The 23703-nt window shown below is 36.2% G+C and overlaps 1 protein-coding gene across 1 annotated transcript in view; it reads right to left on the reverse strand.

The window, feature by feature from the left end:
• Positions 1 to 23703, reverse strand: part of ZBTB41 (zinc finger and BTB domain containing 41) — a 44515-nt gene that overhangs the window by 5176 nt on the left and 15636 nt on the right. Inside the window, exons 6-10 of the mRNA XM_046679063.1 lie at positions 19579 to 19708; positions 15259 to 15354; positions 13736 to 13842; positions 12200 to 12305; positions 8272 to 8360 (exon numbers count right to left, since the gene is read on the reverse strand). Of these exons, the coding sequence (XP_046535019.1) occupies positions 8272 to 8360; positions 12200 to 12305; positions 13736 to 13842; positions 15259 to 15354; positions 19579 to 19708 (528 nt within the window). The remainder of the gene's footprint in view (positions 1 to 8271; positions 8361 to 12199; positions 12306 to 13735; positions 13843 to 15258; positions 15355 to 19578; positions 19709 to 23703) is intronic.

Here is a 23703-nt window from a genome sequence, read left to right on the forward strand (position 1 = left end):
ACACTGTACCTGACACATATGAGTACCTGATAAACCTAGGCTATTATTATTATTGCTTGCTTTTATTTCCACTATAGCCTCTAAAAAAGTTGTAAAACCAAAACATTTGATTTCTTCCCACCAAAGAAGGATAAAAACCAAAACAGTAATTCCGATTAACCTGGTTCTTTGGATCAGAATTAGAAGTAGTGACACCTATCTCTAGCCTGAGGCCAAAATAAGGAGAGTTTATCAGAATAAAGAATAAGGAAGCTGGACCAGTTTTCAATTTTTCCTGAGTCAGGTTCTCACACTGTAATTTTTTGGTTTTTGTTTTTTCAATATGAAACATTATAGGTTAGCCAGTATGGTAGGCAGAATAATAGCTTCCCAAAGATGCACACATTCCAATCCCAGGAAAATGGGAATACGTCCCTTCACATAGCAAAGGGGACTTTACAGATAGGATTAAGGCTAAAGATCTTGAAACGGGGAAATTAACTGGAATGTGCAGGTGGGCCCAATCTAATCATATGAGTCTTTAAAAGTGACAGATAAATGAAGAAGAATGGGTCAGAGAGATATGCCAAGAGGAGAACAAAACCCCAAAGCGCTGGCTTTGAACACGGAAGAAGCAGGCCAGGACTCAAGGAATGTGTCAGCCTCTAGAAGCCAAGAAAGGCTCCCAGATTACAAACAGAAAGAAAACGAGAATCTGGGTCCTGGTCCTACAACTCGAAGAGTCGACTCTACCAATAACCCAACTGAGCAGGAAAGATTCTTCCTGAGAGTCTCCAGAAAGAAATGCAGCCCTGCCGACAACTCGGTTTTGGGCTGGTGTCAGACTTCTTACCTACGGAGCTGTAAGATCATCAATTTGTATTGTTTAAGCCACTAAGCTTGTGATAACTTGCATTTATAAAAAGTACAGCAGCAAGAGAAAACTAATACAGCCAGCCATACTAATATTACAATAGACAGAAAGGCACATTTTAAAACAAAATGAAAAGATTTTATATTAATAGTTACATAGGTTTGTTGATATCATTATCTTCTTCATCTTGCCATTGAAAACATCATCAATTCTCCTAGATAATGAAGAAATAATTACAACTTCAACTTGAAACACCAATATCAAATAATGAATTACTTGTTAAATATTATTGTTTAATTATTATTTTGTGGCCCATTGGAACTTTCAAATCTCAGTGACAGAAAATTTATAGAGGCCAGGATGCTAGGTTCCTGCTACTATTAGATTTCTACTTGTTTCTGGACTAATATCAGTACTGATGTCACTAGAAAGGAAGTAAGACACAAAGTAATACATTATATAAAGGGTTAACATATTTCTGAAAAGAAAGTACTTGCAACTGTGTATAGAACACACTGTACCCAGACACCTGATTCTACCTAGAATACCCAGAATCAGGAATAAAATGAAAAAGTCGTAAAAGAGTGTTTTGGAAAAAAGTTACACTTCCAAATGCAACAAGTATAAAGTTCTTTCTATAATCCCTGGCATCAAAATTTGTCATGCAGGAAGCATTTTATGATTTTTTTTTTTGAAAATAAAAACACTACCATAACATTACTAACATCACTGAGAAGCACAGAATTTATTTATAAAGACAGAAGTATTGGTTTTAAGTGTTCTCCTTTGGCACAGTACTAGCCATGATGGTTCCTTCAATGTGTTAATTCAAAAGGTTTTATAAATGCAAAGATTGATTTTGAACTTAAAGCCATAGTCAATCAGCTCTGTATCCAATACCTTTAAAAAACTGGGACCCAGCTGGGCATATTTCTTGAAAAAATTTCTATTCTCATTTCATTTTATTTATTTTTTTTTCCTTTTTCTCCCCAAAGCCCCCTGATACATACTTGTATATTTTTAGTTGTGGGTCCTTCTAGTTGTGGCAGGTGGGATGCAGCCTCAGCATGGCTTGATGAGCTGTGCCATGTCCACACCCAGGATCTGAACCAGCAAAACCCTGGGCCGCCTGCAGCAGAGCTCGTGAACTTAACCACTCAGCCATGGGGCCGGCCTCTCTATTCTCATTTTAAACAAATGTCATTTTCAACAGAAAAATCAATTTAGGTTTGTAAAAAGACAACAATCCACAAAGAAAATGTTCACATTATTAAATTTCAAAAGCAAATCTAGGGTGCCTAAAGATACACAAGTAGAAAGGGCCAGTACTATGAACTTGATGAAAGAAGAAGTACAAATTAAAGAAACATATCTTTGCTTTTCTTCTTCTTCTTCTTTTTTTTCGCTGAGGAAGATTTGCCATGAGTTAACATCTGTACCAATCTTCCTCTACTTTGTGTGTGGCTTGCCACCAAAGCACAGCCACCAATGAGTGGTATAGGTCTGAGTCTGGGAACTGAACCTGGGGCACTGAAGCAGAGCACAGCGAACTTAACCACTAGGCCATGGGGCCAGCCCCCAAAACATTTTCTATAGCAAGACTTTCTGCCATAAAATTATCTATTTGACAACAGTTAACCCAAGTTGGGTGCATCCCAAGATCATAAATCAGAGACATAAGAAAACACAGGTAAGGTCCCTTGCAAGATTTACAGAAAGGAGTCTATATTTTAAGAGGCAAAGGAGACAAAACAACACTCAAAGAGAAGTAAACTATTTCTCAGCTAAAATCATAGTAACCTGTGAGCTTTTAGAATTAAAAAATATATTCCACTGGATCAGTTATGTTTAGATATTAAAATTAGTATGTGAAAAGTGTGACTTGAGGACTACCATTTCAGACTTGAGAGAGAAGTTTATACCATACCGTGCCTCCTGCTGGTGAAGGGGGAAAGAGAAAAGATTACAAAGGCTGTAACAAAAACCCTACTCTCTAGAAGCACTGAAGTGCAACCAAGACAGCCAGAACTCAAGGGGCCAAGATTCTGGAGACGCACAAAGGGATGGAGGTGTTTTCTCTCCTCAGTGCACTTCCAGATTTAGTGTATAGGGAAAGAGAGCCCACATGGCAGCCTAAGGACATCTCACTGGAATGGGAAGATAAAGTCAGAGTTTGGAACTACCAAGGACTTGAGGGGTCACGAGCCTGGAAGGGAAGGAACAACAGAGAAATGAACCAAAATACCCATATTTGCCAACTCCTAAGATGAACGTTTGCTGGATGAGATAGCTAGACACCAGGGGCTGGGAGGCTAAAGGGTTAACAGATTTTTCAGCAATCCCAAGGGTACTGGGGAGACAGACATTAGAGTTCAAGTCTCACCAAAGTGGAGGGACTCTGGAACAAACACTATACAGTTTTCAGTTGAGACCTCACAATGATGATGAACTAGATGAAAAGTAGCCTAGAAATAGACCAGAGAAGATCAGTGTCATCTCATATTCTATCAGCTCGTGCAAAGAAAATTAAGTCTGTCTGGGAAAAAACACAACTTCAAGAGCCTCTACAATTTTTCATTCACAAAAATCTAAAGTTCACTTCAAAACTACCAGGTATGTCAAGAAACAGGATCAAATGACCAAATGCCAAGAGAGAGAAAAAAAAAGCTAATAGATACATCTAAAGGTAAAGAGATACCACATAAAACTGAGATATTAAAATGAATATGATTAATATGTTCAAGAAAATATAGGAAAAGAGAATTTCATAGGAGAATTGGAATCTAGGGAAAAAAGGAAATTCTAGAACAGATAAAATAATTGAATAATTCAGTAGATGGATTTAATAGCAAATTAGACACCACAGAAGAAATGATCAGTACAATGAGAAATAGATCAATAGAAAATATCCAGATGGAAGCACACAGAGAAATAAGATTGAAAATACAGAAAACAGCATGAGAAACATACATAAGACAGTGAAAAGTCTAACATATATGTAATTGGAGTCCCAGAAACAGGACAGAATGTAGGGCAAAGACAATATTTGGAAAAAAAAAAAAAAGCTGAGAATCTTCCTAAAGAGAAAGACATCAAGTCATAGATACAAGAAGTTCTACAAACCTCACAAAATACAAAAAACAAAAACAAAAAAGCACATCTAGATACACTTCAATAAAACTACTGAAAATCAAAGATAAAAGTAGCCAATTAAAGAGACACTTCCTTTATATGAGCAACAATAAGCCTGACAGTATATTTTTCAACAAAAACCAAGGAAGCTCAAAGAGGAAAAAATGACATAATTAAATGTTGAAAGAAAAATAACTGCCAACATAAATTCTATAGTCAGTAAAAATATTCTCCAAAAAGTAAAATTAAAACATTTTCAGACAATCAAAATCTAAGAGAATCTGCTACCAGCAGATATGCACCAAAAGGGAGTTCTTCATGCAGAAGAAAAATGATTCCAAGTGGAAGAATGGTAATATAGGAGGAAGTGAACAGTAAAGAGTAAATATATGATTAAAAACAAATAATATTGCTTACTTAAAACAACAAAAATAATGTTGCAGGTGGTTTAAAGTATATGTAGGATTAAAATATATACAATGCATAAAAGGTGAGAGAGGATGTTGTAAGGTCTTTGCATTGTCTAGAAAGCAATGAAGAACTAATTTAAGATAGACTAATAGTTTAGGAAGACACACTGTGATCTTCAGAGTGACTACTCAAAGAATAAGAAAAGAACAGGGGCCGGCCTGGTGGCGCAGCAGTTAAGTTCACACGTTCTGCTTCTCAGCAGCCTGGGGTTCGCCGGTTCGGATCCCAGGTGCGGACATGGCACCGCTTGGCACGCCATGCTGTGGTAGGCGTCCCACGTATAAAGTAGAGGAAGATGGGCATGATGTTAGCTCAGGGCCAGGCTTCCTCAGCAAAAAAGAGGAGGACTGGCAGTAGTTAGCTCAGAGCTAATCTTCCTCAAAAAAAAATAAATAAATAAGAAAAGAACATAAGACTGACAAGCTAAGTGAGGAAAAGTGGGTAATAAAAATACTTCATGATTACAGGGAAGTGAAGACAAGAAAAAAGGATGAAGGAACAGATGAGATGATAGCATGATGACAGATTTAACCCAAATATATGAGAAATCACGTGATATTTAAATGAACTAAACATTCCAATTAAAAGAGATTATCACAATAGATAATAAAACAATACTTCAAAGTCACACATTTTAAATATAGGTCCACAGAAAGATTGAAAGTAAAAAGATAGAAAAAATGGAACCATACAAACATTGTCGAAAAGAGAGCTGGTACATCCTTATCCCAGTATAAAGAGAGATATTTTATAATAAAAAGGACCATTCAACAGAAAGATACAACAATCTGTATACATCTAATAACACAGCTTGAAATATATAAAGCAAAAAGTTAAAGAACTCAAAAGAAAAAGCAGATAATTTACAATCAACAATTAGGTTAGAGATTTTAACACAGATCTCTCAATAACTTATAGAATAAGTAGACAAAAAATATCAATAAGAATGTAGACTATCTGAACAATAAAATACGTTCTCTGACAAAAGTGGAATTAAGCTAGACACCAGTAACATAAAATACTTAGAAAATCCCAAAATATTTAGGAATTGGGCAATACAATTTCAAGTAAACCATGAATAAGAGAATAAATCAGAAAACACATTAGAAAATATTTTTAACTGAATTATAATAAAGACAAGAAATACAAAATGAAGCATGAAATATAACTAAAGTAATGTTTAGTGGACAACTTAGAGCTTTAAAATACATATAATAAAAAATAAGAAATGCTAAAATTTACTAAGTTAGGCATCCATATAAAGAAACTAGGGACAGAAAGAAATTAAACCTAAATAAAATAGAAGGCACAGGAAAAATAAAAGCAGAAGTGAAATATAACACAAATATAAAACAGAGAAAAATCACCAAAATCTAGAATTTCTCTGAAAAGATTAATAGAATCAATAAGTTCTCAGCAAGAAAAGACAAATTATCAATAATACGAATGAAAAAAGGTTATCATTAAAGACTCTATGGTCATTAAAAAGATAATAAAATATCCTGAATCTGCCAACAGATTTGATCTTTCAGATTAAATAGAATTCCTTAAAAATCAAAAAAGATATTGAAAATCTGACAGCTCTGTAACTGTTAAACAATCCTTTTTTTTTAAGGAAGATTAGCCCTGAGCTAATATCTGCTGCCAATCCTCCTCTTTTTGCTGAGGAAGACTGGCCCTGAGCTAACATCCGTGCCCAGCTTCCTCTAGTTTATATGTGGGATGCCTGCCACAGCATGACGTGCCATGTCCACACCCAGGATACGAACCCTGGGCCTCTGAAGTAGAACATGCCAACTTAACTGCTGCGCCACCAGGCCAGCCCCTAACAAATCTTTAATTGAAACCTTTCTCCAAAGAAAACAACAAGTTCAGAGGGATTTATCAGTGAATTCGTCCAAATATTAATGAGGAAATAATGCCACTTTTACATAAACTCCTCCAGTTAATGGAAAAAGATGTATTATTTCCCAAATCATTTTTTGAGGCCAGCATAGTCATGACAACAAAACCTGTTAGGGACATTACAAGGGAAAAAAAAGGCAGTATGTCTCATGAACACAGACAAAAAAAAATTCAACTATATAGTCACAGGATAATACATCATGACCAATCTGTGTTTTTTTCAGTAATGCAAGTTTTGTTTAACATTCAAATATCAATCAATGTAATTTACCACATTAATAAAGGAAAAATATATGATCACCTCAATAAACGCAGAAAAAATATGATAAAATTCAACACCTATTCATGACAAACACTAAATAAACTAGAAATAGAAGGTAATTTCTTTATTTGCTAAATAGTATCTACAAAAAAAAAAAATCCATAGAAAACATCATACTTAATTGTGGAATACTGAAAGCTTTTCCCTGGAAATTGGGAATAAGACAAGGATGTCCACTATCAATATTTCTATTTCTACACTAGTGGTGATGTCAACCAAAGGAATAAGGCCAAAAAAAAAAAAAAAAAAAAACAGAGAGAGAAGGAGAGTTACAAGGATTTAAAATGAGAGAAATAAAATTGTCATTCACAGATGGCCAGTTTGTATGCTTAGAAAATCCAAAAACAGCTAGAGACTAACTATAAAAATTAACAAGAGACCTTAGCAAAGTAACTGGATAAAAAGTCAATACACAAACAACTGCACTTCTTCTTTTTTTTTTTTTAAAGATTTTATTTGTCCTTTTTCTCCCCAAGAGCCCCGGTACACAATTGTGTATTTCTAGTTGTGGGTCCTTCCAGCTGTGGCATGTGGGACACTGCCCCAGCATGGCCCAATGAGCAGTGCCATGTCCGCACCCAAGATTCGAACCGGGGAAACCCTGGGCCTCCGAAGCAGAGCGCGTGAACTCAACCAGTCGGCCATGGGGCGGCCCCGTGAGGCTTATCACTTATAACTAATGTGGAAGATAACATTAATAGAGTTTCCTCATTTGACACTACTATTTATGTACCCCAAATTCTGACTTTCTCATTTGGAGGGAGGCCCAATTTTGTTTTTAACGGCAGCAATGTATCAGTAATAAATTCTTTACTGCAATTCTTTGCAACTAAAATTGCCCAAGTCCAGATATTTCCTCCTCTGATATTTATGAAATCAATATTTACATATTCCAGAGCAACAGCCTGAGAAAATCCAAACTAAATATACAACAAAGCAGCCACAAATGCATAAATGGACTTCTTTCTTAAAAAAAGAGAAAGCTTTAAAAATTATTAATTTATAGGAGAAGTCAAATAAGGACTCTGACAATATACAGGAAAGAATCCAACACTGTCTATATTTCAAAATATGGTAGCACTGCCAAGGGGAAAAAAAAGAAAGGCTTAGAAAATGACAACTTCTGGAAAACTGCTGAAGCAAATTATTCTACCAAAACTACGTAAAAATCACAACTGACTATGTTTAAAGGAAAAGTATACAATGGTAACTTGGTAACCAAGACAATGAGGTCATATCTGAACTACTCTCTTAAAGAGAAGAAACTGAGTGTCTTCAGAGTTATACAGATATAGAGGAACCATAAACAACCAGAAAATGGGAAAACGAGAGCTAAGAGTTGAGTAAATTCTCTATGGAAAAAATTTTTCCCAAATTCTACGAAATGATATTCAAAAGTACGGAAGCTTATATAATAGAGAATAAAAGACCAACTATTGCTCATTCATGACATCAACTTTAACATAATGTGTAAAAATCTTCATAAGGAAAAAACAAAACAATTTAATCAAGAACAAAAAGTTTAAATGGCTATATTTTATTACTGAATAATTACACAACTATGTATAAAGTACCCATTAAGTTTTACCTGAATGCGTCCGAAAATGCATTTCCAGACTTGATTTGCCTTTAAAAATTTTCTTACAAACATCACATTGATGAAAAGTTGCTTTATATCTAAGAAAATAAAAAGATTTCAGTTTTTCAATATAATTTTAATAAATAAGAAAAAATAAGTTACAACTTCATGTACAACTTTATATATAATTCTCCGACTAAAGCACAGAACTCCAAAGGAACAAGGAAATACTTTTTAAGTACCAACCTTACCTCTGGTTCCTCCTCCCCAGTTATAGTCAACAAACAAATCTATACAAAGAGGTCATTAGGTTTTCAACTTTAAACCACTTAGTTTTAACCTTTAAATCATTGGACTTTACAATTATTATAATTTGCTATTAAAAAATACCAAATGAAAAATTATAGGGACAGACACAGATCAATGATGGGCTGAAGGGTGGAACAAAGGGCTGACAACAAAGGTGCGTGGTGGAAATTTTGGGGGTGATAGAACCATTCTACATGTTCACTGTGGTAATGAGTCGTACATGATTGCATGCATTTGTCCAAACTTGCAGAACTGTACACTAAAAAGAGTGAATTTCTCTGTAGGTACATTATACCTTAACTAAATTTAAAATAAAAAGATCTGAGGCTGAATGAAAAGAACCTTAGCATCTCAAACTGTGCATCCATCAAAAAGATGACATTGCTCTCTTTGGTCCACTTTATAACAAATAAATATTATAAAGTTGAACTTAAACTTTACACTTAAGTAAAAGTGAATGAGATACTAGTCCTTTATTTTTATTAATAGACACAAAAAGCTATAAATCACTCAAAAGTTAAGCAATATAGTGCCTAAGAATATGTGTTTGAGTTAAGCGATCCTAAACTCAAAATTTAACTGTGAGGATTAAGATATTTGTAAAATGATTAGCATTTAAGTGGCAGTTTTTAGGAAAGCCACAGCATCTCACCTTGGAAGTAATCTGCATCTAATGAGTACATGGAAAAATAATTAAATCAAACACAGGCTATTACAATGTCTGTAAGACTGTTTGCTGTCAACATATCTACTGAATCTTCCTGGAATGTTTAGCATGTTGTTAACCAACATCAAACAGCAATAGTGTGCCTAAGGTTTCAAACGCCCTTCACACTTGTCAATTCATCCAACTCAACATTTACTAAGTAGCTACAAAGACGCCATGCAAGGCCCTGTCTTCTAGGAACTTACTTCTACTGGATGAAACAGACATTTAAAAAGATAATTTGGATTTAGTGAATTGGGAGTGTCCCTGATAAACTTAGCAAAAGACTTGTAACCGGTAAGCTTGGTTTATCTTGTTCCATTCAAATCCACGGTAAATGCAGAGATACAAACAGGATCACCATGGACACAGATAGAGAGATGCAGTGGTACTCCGCCAGGGGCAATATTGTCTCTCGTGGGACATCGGGCAATGCCTGAGACATTTTTGTTTTTCACAAGTAGGGGCGGATAGGTGCTGCCATCTAGTGGGTAGAGGCCAGGGATGCTGATAAACATCCTGTAGTGCACAGGACAGCTTCCTACACTACAATAAAGAATTATCCATCCCCAAATGCCAACAGTGCTGTGGCTAAGAAATCTATACTATGAATATAGTGATGTTTTGAACACAGACGTCTCAAAACACTTTGATTGTCTCACAGTGGACACAGGGTGAAAATAAAATCAACAAGGACCTGCATGGGTCAGGCCCTAGGTACACACCTCTCCATTCTCACATGGATGCTAAAGAGTATATACTTTCGGGGCAGGAGTGATAAACAGTTCCAAATGAAGCAGAGATGCCCAGCATGAAAAGGACTTAAAAATATCTATTGTGGGGCCAGCTCAGTGGCATAGTGGTTAAGTGTGTGCATTCCATTTCAGCAGCCCAGGGTTCACAGGTTCAGGTCCTGGGCACGGACCTAGTACACTGCTCGTTGGACATGTTATGGCAGTGTCCCACATATAAAATAGAGGAAAACGGCACAGATGTTAGCTCAAGGACCATCTTCCTCAAGAAAGGGAGGAAGACTGGCTATAGATTTTAGCTCAGGGCCAATCTTCCTCCCAAAAAAAATAAAAAGAGAGAGAGAGAGAAAATCAATCTATTAGATTTGGCAATAAGGAACTCATACTTGACAGCAATTTGAGAGGTATGCTAAGGTCAAAAGTCATAGCACAACAGTTTGAACAGTGAACAGAAAGTGAAGAAGTGAATACTGAAGTAGAGTCATTATTTTAAAAAGTCCAGAAGAGAAGAAACGTTAGAAAACTTGTATCTGCCCCTGTGATCGTGACAGCTTCCCAATACTCCTGAGAGAAGGGAGGCAATATTAACAAATGCAACTTGTTGATCCTATACTGTGAAATGTGCTAACATTTGGAAAATCTGCATAACCCGTATTTTCCAAATAACAAACCCATGATATTATAATATCATGCATAGGTAAAAAATCCATTCAAAGTACCAGACAGACCAACAGACTAAATGAAACGGGGTATGAAAACTTCATTAATCTTATTTCAGATTCCACCTTGCAACAATCCTGAAGAAACTACTACTTGTTTACTTTTGGAGTAGCAGAGAATAACATCCACAACTATCTAAGAAGCCGATTTTAATACTCCTCCTTTGACCAACTGTGTATCTGTTTTCTTCATTTACTTCAAACAAAATAACACGAGAGCAGATATGACAATCCGGCTGTCTCCTATTAAGCCACTAAAGAGATTTACAAAAATGTAAAACAATACCGCTCTTTTAATATTTTTTTGTAAAGTAGCTATTTTTCACAGAACTGCCGTTTACGTTAGCATGTGATGGGTATGTATTATTATTTTTAAATGAATTAATAAATAAGTACCTAATTTTTTCTCATTTCAATTTCTAATATGATCTATATATTTAAACAATAATACAATTTTTATATTATAATTTATATAAACCAAAGCTCCTGAGGTATGGAATAATTTTTCAGGGTATAAAGGGGTTGAGAAAAACAGTTCTAGAATCTCAGGAGCAGGCGAGCCTGCAGTTCTAAGTCTGTTTTCCACCCATTCATACAATACGTTGAAGAGCTTATTTCCTTTTCTAGGCAGCATCATGTGTATCTTTCTATCCCGGCATTTAGCAGCATTCCTAGTATCTAATGAATACAAGAGTTTAATGACTACACGAATACACTGATTCAATAAGAGCATCACCGAACAAAATCAGTGAAACAATAAACCAGTAAAACAAAAATGGAAAAGCTGAATACAAGTCGACACTTCCTACTCTTCTTCAAGTCAGTCCATCATTTACTACATTTATACATACCACGTATACTTTGTTGATCACACTCTGTACCACTAAACTAAGTTTCCTGGCACCTGAGACCATGTCTGTTACTTAGCATTTCCTCCAAATACCTAATCCAGTAACGTGAATTCTTTGAACATTTTACACTCAACAACTAATCTCAGTTAAACTTGGATATCTAAATTCTTTTAAGAAAGTTGACATTCAGGACAGCACATGCCTGCGTCAAATAAAATACCATTTTAAATGCTTAGTGTGATTAGAAAGAGATTTAAATGCTGACTAGAAATATTTCCCAATGATTACTATCTTATTAAGTATAATATATAGACAGTATATTTATATTTAGCTCTCAAAGAGCCACAGCAACCAAACAAAACCCCCAAAGAATGCCAAGATTTTATATTAGTCATTAACTTCAATGTCTACCACCTCCTAGCCTTTGAATCAACTGAAAACAAGTGGGGAAAATATGCTTCCTTCAATTCCTTTAGGTCTGCAGAGAAGCCAGAGAAGCGAGGGAAAGAGAGCTGGGTAACCCATTTTCAATTAAACAAAATCGACTACTCCAACCTTACCCAATTTGGTAATTATGAGAAACTTAGCTTTTTCACTTACTTTTGCCACACTTTCTCTCCAAGGTGTACGCTTTTGTAATGAACAGTGAGATGATCTCTACGACCAAAACATTTCCCACATTCTTCACACTGATGAGCCTTCTCACCTTAAAGACCCAAATATTTTGATTATAATACGCATTTCAGGGTTTTTCCCCCAGGGACAAATTATTAAACAGTACGATAACATGCTGAGACATACACCAGGAAAGTAAAGCCACCCTGTATTCTGGGCTATTTGCTTTACATTCCTTACTCAAATATCTTTCTTCAATGAATCTATGCTTATTTTCACGGATGTGAATCCTTCTCCCCAGGTGGAGAAGGAATCAGTAACCTTTAGCTGTAGACTTCAAATTTTACCTTCCAACACAACAGAGAAAGATAAATGAAATTACTTCAAAACTCAGGATATTTTTAGGAATATAAAGGTCTGGATATCAAACACCTCAAAAGAACATACACTGAATCAAGATGAGGCCATCTTACTGTTTATAAAAAGAACCTGAACATTTTCAGATCTTTAGACTCTACTTTTAAAAGATTTTTCATCTGTAGGGATATCTTACATTTGTAATGAGCCAAAACACAAATATAAAGGAAAATTCTAGATGAGTCCAAGTTCTCATCTCTATTCTTATGTTCAATTACAAAGGTTTGGCCTTTAAAAACCACTGTCTCAATACCAGTGTGAAATTAAACCATGTGACCTCTAGAATTAGGAATGTGGACTTCTCCTAAAAATGTGTAATTCTAGTGAAAAAGTCATCAGACCTTCAGCATCTCTTAAAAGTGCGATAACAACTGCAACCTGCCTCACTGGGGTCATTTAAGAAGGTAATTACACCTGTTGCATACTTTCTACTTAAATTGTTTATAATAATAAAAATCACCTGTTCTACTGTGCTCATAGAGATGGCTCTTTCCCATTATTGTGCTCATAGAGTTGGCTCTCTTAGCACTTCCTGAACATCAATCTGAGAGGAAAATATGAAAGAAATCCTCACAATATAAAAATTATAAATACAGTATAAAGATCTGAAACTGATCAGGATTATTAAGGTACTCTTTTTCCAAAGATAGGGTTTTAAAAATTCCCTAACATAAACTTTAACACACAATTATAATCATTTCTCTTCAGACATCTAAGTTTTGTTAACTTCTTTCAAATCCAATCAAAATGAGAAATATTATTTTGGCTTCTCCCTTTAGAGAAGTGCCAGTAGCAATCACTGCACATACCCACATAATGTACAAAATGCAAATTTTGAGAATTTGATGAAAACAAACTTTAAAATATAGTTTGTAGTCATAATGGGTGACCAAATGATTAAAATTACAGTGAACAAAAATATGTCATAGAATTATGTCCCTTTCAGATGCTTTTTAGAAAAGGTTTTTAGAACCAGCATTACAAAGGGGTGACCAAAATATAATAAATTATTAAAATTATAGCCAACACAAACATGAGGTAGTCTGTCCTTTTCAGGTGCTTTTTAAACGGATTTTGGAAATGTCATCGCAAAATACACCTCACCTGAATGTATCTTTTTGTGCTTTGTGAGGTGGTCATGACGAATAAACGTTTTCCCACATTCGTCACACTCATATCTTTTATCATCGTGATGTACTCGCAAGTGAAGTCTATAAAGAAAAAAAAATTGAAGGCCATCGAAACTGGTGACACAGAAGGAAAAAACTTGATTAACTCTAAGTAATGAAATCTGGACCATTTACTCAACCACCGTCACACATTATTTTTGCTCCATTTCTGTGACTTTCAGAGTTCTTCCCACTCTTTCACTACCTGACTCCAGGATTCATATAAGCATCTTTCAGAAAAGCACTTCAACATTTGCACATGCTCACACTGCTTCTGGATGATATTCCCTCCTGAGTTTTTAGATCCTAAACCTACTTCACTGAGCCTACAAACGTCTAGGGTCATTGTCTGTCTGACTGAGACAGTGTCAGAGACAGCCAAAGTAGGACTGAATGGGAAAGAATTAGATTCAGACCCATGGGGTAGGTGTTCAAGCGACTTCCACATACAATGACAGCAAATGATACAGCAAATAATTAGGGATTACTCCTATTCTGGACAACTGACACCACACTTAAACTGACAGCTGAGAATCTAGTACATTTTATAAGTAATCAACTTTCTGATGATTACATTTTACTACTTTTCTTCACACTAACCACATAAAATGTGGCTCATTTTATAGTCACCCAAAGACAGATCATCAAAGGTTTAATTTATTAAAATTCATTTAACTTCAATTATTTTTATCCCCACAATCCTCCACCTATGTATATCCTAGTGAAATGAACAGCTTCTCCATTCAAGTTGCCAAAACAGGTGCTGATTCTCATGACCAAAACCAGTAAACTGGCTGGACTACATCTAAAGCGGAAACATTCTGTTAAAACTTAAAAAGAAGTAAATACTAAATGAAAGTGTAAAAATTAAAGACTTAAGATTAAAATTCTTAAAAGTATTAACAAAAATTAAAATTGTACACATATCTCACAGTAGGTAGCCACCTACTATTTATTCAGAAAAAGACAACTTTTCATAATCAACTGCAAATGTGCCAGATTCAGCTATAAAAATAATTACATAAGTTACAACTAATGCACAGAAAACTTCCTAAAATTGAGAATCCTCGAGTTTTCCATTTTGCCATACTTTCACACCAAAATATTCTTTGATAATCAAGAATGAAGAAATACGCTAAGTTTAGAACACCAGAGTTTTAATGAATTTTGATTCAAAAAAAAGGCAGTGAAATAAATATTTAAACGACTTAGTAAAGCATTCAGCAAACCTGGAGATGAGAAAATATTTAATACTTGTTTATAGCACAGAAGGAAGACAATATTAAAATTATAACATAGGGAAAAAGTCTATAAAGTTTTTTTGCACAACTTTGCTTATCGTAAGTGCTAAGAAATGTTTTAATTCAACAAACAACTGATGCAACGCTAAGAAAACAGAATTAAAATGGAGATATAATTTTATCTTAGTTAATATAGTAAAAAAATGGCTTGACTGACCTGTACGAGCTTCCATGACGAAAACTTTGCCCACAAATACTGCAAAGATGAGGCTTTTCTCCACTATGGATTCTCAAATGTTCTTTCAAAGTAGTTCTGTGTTAAAAAGCATACATTTAACTAAAGATTTTTTAATGCCAACGTATGTATTACCACAGATTTCCAGAAATCTTGCTAGAAAGGTGTCCAAGTTAACAGATACTACGGCAGTTGTCCCCTTTCTCCTACAATATTTTTGCTCCTTATTGGATTAGTCTCACCAGAACACAAACGTGCTTGTTATGTCTCTCTCTTAAAAGAAGGAAAAAATTTAACTTTGGCATCGTTTGCCAATGGTTTGCTCAAAGATTTAACTAGATAGCTTAAGCAAACTTTCAAGAAGCACAAATGAAAAATGCTCAACTGTCACTACTGAATTAGGTAAAATTGATGGGAATTTTAGTGGAGAGAGTTTAATAATACATAAGGAATCCAGTTTATCAGTACTATTCCTTTCAAATATGTGCTCAACACTTGTTAAAAGAATGTTTTAAGGCAAAGAAAACTTCACAGGTACTTGTAATTTGCAGATGCCAAGGTGAAAAAGGGAAACCACAGAAAAGATACAATCATGGCTGATCCTGAGTTCCCCAGCCCTACGGACCCCTGGACAGACCGCTGTGTAACCACCGCTGCTCCACACACATCCCCAGCATTTCCTATAGTTCTGACATTCAGAGATTTCCCACAGATGTAAAGTGCTGAGTAAGGACAGACAAGGTTATTTTGGGGGGAAAGAAAGTAAAAGGCAATGTGTCTGACCTTGCAGGCTTCTTACTGTCACTACCACTTGGTTTTTATTTCAATCCCATAACTAGTGAGCGAAAAGGCTGAGTCTGCCAGTAGATGGTGCTCTTTTACCAGAGCCACCAGCACCCAACAAGTGAGTCTGCAGGTAAGCCCAGCCATGCGGAAAATACCAACAAAACTATTCCTAGATCCTTACCTACTATGTAATAAAAGTAAAAAGATGGAAAGGTTGTTTTGGTTGTTGGTTTGTTTGCTTTCTGTTTTTACAGAAAGACCTTTAAGAGGAAAAAAAGAATTTATAATGCATAAACTTTGTAATTTATCAATCTGTAAATATAAGTTCTCAGATGAATACAGCATACTGATTTTCCTATTCTGCCATCATATCCATCTGTTATTTCAAGAAAGTGGCATTTATAATTTTTTTAAATGATGGAAATTTTATTTACTGAATTACACTGTTTCAGGAATAGTGTCGAATACTATGCAGGAAAAGACACAGAACGTTACACACCTTAGAATGACTGGCATGTTCCTCCTTGATCTCAGCCTCCCTCTCTCAGAAATAACCATTTATGTCAAGGATTCTCTTTCTTTTTCATTTGTTCTACTACCTATGTAGTACATATCACCAAACAATATATCGTATGTTTTTGAACACCTGAGTAGCAAGCACAAACGTATCAACATTGCCACTATTAGATAAGGACCCACAAGAGAAGATGCACAGGGTCTCTGTTTCGAAGTCTCGCTGTAGCTTCCCTGAGCATTAGCGAGAGCCCTTTCCAGCATGTCAGTGGGTAAAGTCAGGAATAAATACTGGAAAACATAGGGTTCGTCACAATCAGAGCATCTGACAAGCCAGAGGGGACCAGGTACTGGAAGTCTGGCGGAAATACAAAGTAAGTAGGCTGCTGTATATATTTTGCTTCTAAGCTTCCCATGACCTACCTCTAATTCTCATGGATAGGTCAAAAAAGAACATTTCTGTGAAATGAAATGAATATTCTCAGTTAAATTGAACAGCAAGGCACACAGACAAAAGTAGGAACCTGATTAGCATACAGGTACTATATGGTGGCAGAGTACAGATAGGAATCTAGGTCAGGGAGGGGGAAATGTGGAGGTGCGGTTTGACGGGTATAAAGTTCCAGTTATGCAAGATGAGTAAGTTCTAAAGAACTCCTGTACAACCTGTGCCTACAGTTAACAATACTGTACTGTACACTTAAATATTTGTTAAGAGGGTAGTTCTCAGGCTAAATGTTCTTACCACAGTTAAAAGAAGAAAAGATTTTGCGTCAGACCTGCTCTAGCAGTCTGTCCATAGTTAAAAGAGGAGACATGCCAGCAGACATCTTAGCAGTGACCACCCTCAACATGTCATAGGTCATGACTCCTACTAGTGTGGACTGGCTACCCATAACATACATATGTTGCACATCTGACATCCTGGGATCTTCATTCACCATGCTCCTTTGAACTCCCTTTCCCTCCTTCCTGTATTAGAATTTCTGTTTCCTGTAGCTCTTGTCTTCCTCTTCATCAGTTTACTTTCTCATTCCGCTGAAGCACACCTTTTAGTTGCTTCATAAGAAAGAGTATAGCAAAGGCTAATTTTTTGACATCACGAAAAATGTCTTTATTTTATCCTCAGACTTGATTGTTAGTTCGACTAAAAGCAGAATTCTAGGTTGAAAATTACTTTCTTTCAGAATTTTGAAGGGTACAACTGCATTATCTTACTTCTAGTGTTGCTATTCAGAGAGAAGTCCAAGTAATTCTAACTCTTAATTCAGTGTGTGTGTTTTTTTTTTTTTAACTTTTTTTTTGAGGAAGATTAGCCCTGAGCTAACTACTGCCAGTCCTCCTCTTTTTGCTGAGGAAGCCTGGCCCTGAGCTAACATCCATGGCCATCTTCCTCTACTTTATATGTGGGATGCCTACCACAGCATGGCTTGTCAAGCCGTTCCACGTCCGCACCCGGGATCCGAACCAGCGAACCCCGGGCCACTGAGAAGCCGAACATGTGAACTTAACCACTGCGCCACCAGGCCGGCCCCTCAATGTGTGTGTCTTTTTTCCCTAGAAAAAGCAGAAGCATTGAGAAGCTTCTCTTTGTCCTCAGTGTTCTGAAATGTAACGATGTACCTTGGAGTGGGTTTATTTTCATCTAATGTCCTAAGCATATGATGGTCAATTCTGTCTCACAACTTGTGTCCCCCAGTGCTGGGAAATCATCTTGCATTATTTCAGTGACGATTTTTTTTCCTTCCATTTTCTCTGTTCTTTCTTTCTGGACCTCTTGTCTGGTTTTCTAAAGTTCTAATCTTTATTTTACATTTCTGTATCTTTTTGCTTTGTTTTTTGGAAGATTCCCTCAACTGTCCCTTTCAATCCTTCCATTAAGGTGTTTACTTTGTCATGCTTTGAATTTCTGGGAGCTGTGATTTGTTATGTGACTCTTCTATATAGCAACTCTGTTCTTATAGAGTTACTCTGTTCTTGCCTAATGGATTCGATAGCTTCCACTGGGGATATTAATAATAATTGTCTACTTCTTTTTTTGTAAGTTTCCTTCCTGTATAACGTTTCCTTCAGGTTTTTGCTTTGTTTGTGATGGAAACACAACACAGTTCTGTCTTGTAACTCCTCACCATCTGCAGATGATTAAGTGTGAGTGGCTAAGGTCAAAGCACAGGTGGGCCTTGATGACCCTGCTTCACTGTAGGTGAGCTGGGTGTACTATTTGTTAGCAAATATATTGGACCTTCGGTGCTCAGGTTTTCAAGGAATTGTGTTCTGATCTGCTGCTCAGAGGGTAAAATCTAAAAGCCAAGGTGTCAGCAGAGATAAGGCCTGGGGCTCACTGCTTTCAGCATTCAGAATGCATTCCATCCTACAGCATCATGGCTACTCTGGTCCAGACATCTGCCGAGGTGGGAGATGGGAGGTGCCAGCAGCAATGGCCTGTGTGGGTGATGGAGGACCCAACGGTCTAACTTCTCAAGCAGTTTCTCCTCTCGTGCTCCTTGTTCCTCCGTCCTTCACCCTAGTCCCACAGGTATCTGATACTGCCGCTCACTGTACCTTTTGTGGGTTCTGTGATGTAAACTAGGTTCTTGATTTCTCCATTGCCAATTTGGGATCTGCCATTCTTAGATCTGCTAAGTCAGTTACCACTGATCCATCTGCTTTCTAGCTTCCAAACCTGTGCTGCTCTTGTCACCTTTCTGTTCCCCCGTCTCTGTAGCTTACTGTCTTTAAAATAAATGAACGACCTTTAATGTATTCATAGTGAGGTTTCAGAAACAGAAAAAATGATACCTACATTAAATCTAAACCTGCAAATCCTGACTTCATATTACCTTCAATAACATCTTACATAATTTCTTTTATCCTTAAATTTTAAATTAAAGCATGATTCAAGTATCTTGTGTCTTGCATTACCCTAATCCTTATAAACTATATTTGTTAATGATTTCTACACACACTACCAGGATTTTTCTGGGTGTGTAGGTAACTCCTCACCTTTCTCGTACGGATTTTCCACAGATAAAGCAAGTCCATTTTCTCTTCCCACCATGGGTACATTCTATATGGCGTTTCAAATTTCCAGTGTCATTAAACTGACGACCACATATATCACATGGAAAAGGACCTAAAATGAAAGAAGAGTGTGCATCTAAAGTTTAAAGAGTAGATACTAAATGAAATTTAGTAGCTATGTTATAAATTTATACCTACTACCATCAGTGCATATATCATAACACACTGTAATTATTTATTTTTAGTTTTCTCTTCCCTTCTAGATCGTTTATTTGCAGATGTCAGGTTACAATCATCTCTATTTTCCTAGAGCTGAGTATACGGCCTGGCATCTAATATAATAAATGCCGAATAAGCTAATGAGTTAACAAATTGAAATGGCCGATTCCTAGTTTGAAATCAGACTGAAACAAGTAGAAAATGTTACACAGTAAACTTCTGGGAAAAGGAGGTAATGAGAAACTGTGGAAGAATAAACAGAGGACTTAAGAGAACTCATGGTTTGGAGATGTATTGCTGTTCCTTATAATCACAAACTTGGAATGATGTTGACCAGATTGAAAATATTGTGGCCCATTTCTATTCAGTCTTACAACATTAAACCCAGATTTCTCACAGTAATATTGACGCTAGCTGGATTCCCAATTTCACCACGATTTTACCAAATCAACAACTGGAGAGAAGAAGACAGAGTTCTGCTGAATGGAGAACTAAAAGGAAGACGAAGGATGTGTGAAAAAGAAGTACAGTATATGCAGGTCAAGGGAGCTGTGTATCTGGAAGAAGATGTCTCAGAATTAGGAAAAGTAAACCGAAGAAGAAAATTCTAAGGAAGAGTTAATCATAATAGCAAAATGGAAAGAAAATGGCATTTGGACACTAGAATTCAGAAAAATGTCTACAAGCAAAAGTGTGCATAGCCACAGTAGTTTTGGGGGAGTTTCAACATGTTTTTGCACATGAGAAATGAGAGATGACCTCAAAATGTATACGGTATTATCTTTAGCATATTTAAAATCTCTAATATTTCATCTTTGTTGGCATCTGAGTCTTTTATTCATTCCTTAACTCATTCAACAAGTATTGATTGATTCTTAATTCATACCTAGCACTAGGTTTACTAAAGCACTAAGAAAAATTCCTCCACTCCCTCTCACATCCCTCCCCCTAGCAAGAGGCTCCAAGAAGTTGGGAAAACGAGAGTCAACATTTACATAGTTGAAAAAATAGAGGAAGCAAATAAAAGTGCCAAGATGTGCTTGTTATGGGAAGTGCGTGTTAGGGAAGAGTGAAATAGCTACCTGTAAAACTTTTTATAAAGTAATAACTGTATGTATTACTGAAGACTCCAGCTGGGTGAAGGAAGAAAGGAGCATTCTCTTTCATGTTGTTACTTATCAGGGTTCTTCAAAGAAAATACCAACTATAGTTTTTTTCCTGTACTGGATATCCAGTTTTGCATGCAGCCAAACTTCTTTGAACTTTTATTTATGAAGCTGTGCTGGGAACTTAAAACTAAAGCTGATTTTCATGCCAACACTCTAGATAGGACAGAATGAGAAGATCTGACTTTTTAAAGCCAAACTGTAACTTCTGCACTTATAAATAGAGCTATATTAAAAATTCTTCTCCCCTAAGTGTTCAGATTGTGTTTCTCAGATATCTCTCCCTCTGATTTACAGAATATGTAACCCTAATGTGGGGAGCACACGTGTGGCTTTGAATAACCTAAAGCAGTAATTCTCAGGTGTGTCAGATGTGTGGTATCTGGACCATCAGCACCAGCATCACCTGGAAACTTGTTAGAAATGCAAATACTTGGACCACACCCCAGACTTGAACCACTTATCTGAAATATTCAGTGATTCCAGGAAAGAGAAGTACAGAAATGGGACGCAAAGCTGAGTATCTAAGTGTGTGTGTGTATATCCTATTTGGTATATTTTTTTCATAAATAATGACGGTCAAAAATGGAAAGCTACTGTTTTATTTCACAAACCATATTTCTCAAAGGTTTGAAAATTAATACTTATAATACTATAAACGATAATATATTCAGAGAAAGAGAAAGCAAAGCAAACCACGCCTGGCTCTATCCTTGGCTCTCAACACGCGTTACCTCATTAAATCCTCATGACAATGTCTAGGAGGCAGGTGTCAACCCTGTTTCATAAACGAGGCTGGCACTCTGCAAGGCTGCACCAGCTCACACAGTGAGCAGCGAAGTCAGACGTGGAAAACAAGCCTGGATATAAAGTCTCCTACCTTCCAGTTCTACATCACGCCACTCCTATTAAACTTTAGTTCCCGTAAATGCCAACCTAACATAGTAAATGTCAACTCTTATTAAAAATTATACAAACTATCTAATCACTTGTGAAATATCTGAGTGGGCATAGCATTATAATGTAATGGTTTATTTACTAGTTTGATTACCCAGGGGGCTGTAATTTAATTTGGCAGGAATTGTGTCTCTAGATCCTAACGCAGAGCTGATCATATAGTTAACAGTTGTTCAATAAATATTTACTACTTTGCATGGTGAATGTACTTCCCTTGGGTATTTGCTTCAGTAAACTTTAGTTAGCAGGTTAGCTAAATCTTACTACCTAGGATTTCTGAGACACTTCTCCTTATTGAAACCCTGGAGCATGATAGAAAAATAATCCTTTAACAACAAATCATAAAAATCTCCTGGTTTGACCACCTTTTCAGGAATGCTCTCTTCGACAACACTAACCTCTGATCAGTTCAGTACCTGCTTGTATACTTTCACTGGGAGGAAAGTAACTACTGTACAAGACAAGTTACTTCAATTTGTAAGTTCCAATACTTAAAAAATTTTCTAAATTAAAAATAAACCTATATAGCCAGACTCACCAAGAAAAGAAGAGAGAAATCGCAAATAAATAAAATTAGGAATGAGAGAGGAGAAATCACAACAGATACCAATGAAATACAAGAGATCATGAGAGAATACTATGAAAAACTATATGCCAACAAATTGAACAACCTGGAAGAAATGGACAAATTCCTAGACTCCTACAATCTCCCCAAACTGAATCAGGAAGAAATGGAGAATCTGAATAGGCCAATCACAAGTAAGGAAATAGAAACGGTAATCAAAAACCTCCCCAAAAATAAGAGTCCAGGACCAGACGGCTTCTCTGGAGAATTCTACCAAACATTCAAAGAAGACTTAATACCTATTCTTCTCAAACTGTTCCAGAAAATTGAGGAAGATGGAGTACTCCCTAACACATTCTATGAAGCCAACATCACTCTGATCCCCAAACCTGACAAGGACAACACAAAGAAGGAGAACTACAGGCCAATATCACTGATGAACATAGATGCAAAAATCCTCAACAAAATTTTGGCAAACCGAATACAGCAATACATCAAAAAGATTATACACCATGATCAAGTGGGATTTATACCAGGGACACAGGGATGGTTCAACATCCGCAAGTCAATCAACGTGATACACTACATCAACAAAATGAAAAACAAAAACCACATGATCATCTCAATAGATGCAGAGAAAGCATTCGACAAGATCCAACACCCATTTATGATAAAAACCCTCAATAAAATGGGTATAGAAGGAAAGTACCTCAACATAATAAAGGCCATATATGACAGACCCACAGCCAACATCATACTCAATGGACAAAAACTGAAAGCCATCCCTCTGAGGACAGGAACAAGACAAGGGTGCCCACTTTCACCACTCCTATTCAACATAGTACTGGAGGTGCTAGCCAGAGCAATTTGGCAGGAAAAAGAAATAAAAGGAATCCAAATAGGTAACAAAGAAGTAAAACTCTCGCTGTTTGCAGACGACATGATCTTATATATAGAAAACCCCAAAGAATCCATAGAAAAACTATTAGAAATAATCAACAACTACAGCAAAGTAGCAGGGTATAAAATTAACGTGCATAAATCAGTAGCATTTCTATACACTAACACTGAACTAACAGAAAAAGAACTCAAGAACTCAATCCCATTCACAATCGCAACGAAAAGAATAAAATACCTTGGGATAAACTTAACCAAGGAAGTGAAGGATCTATACAATGAAAACTACAAGACTTTCTTGAA

Source organism: Equus quagga, chromosome 12 (assembly GCF_021613505.1).
Source record: "Equus quagga isolate Etosha38 chromosome 12, UCLA_HA_Equagga_1.0, whole genome shotgun sequence".
NCBI lineage: Eukaryota > Metazoa > Chordata > Mammalia > Perissodactyla > Equidae > Equus > Equus quagga.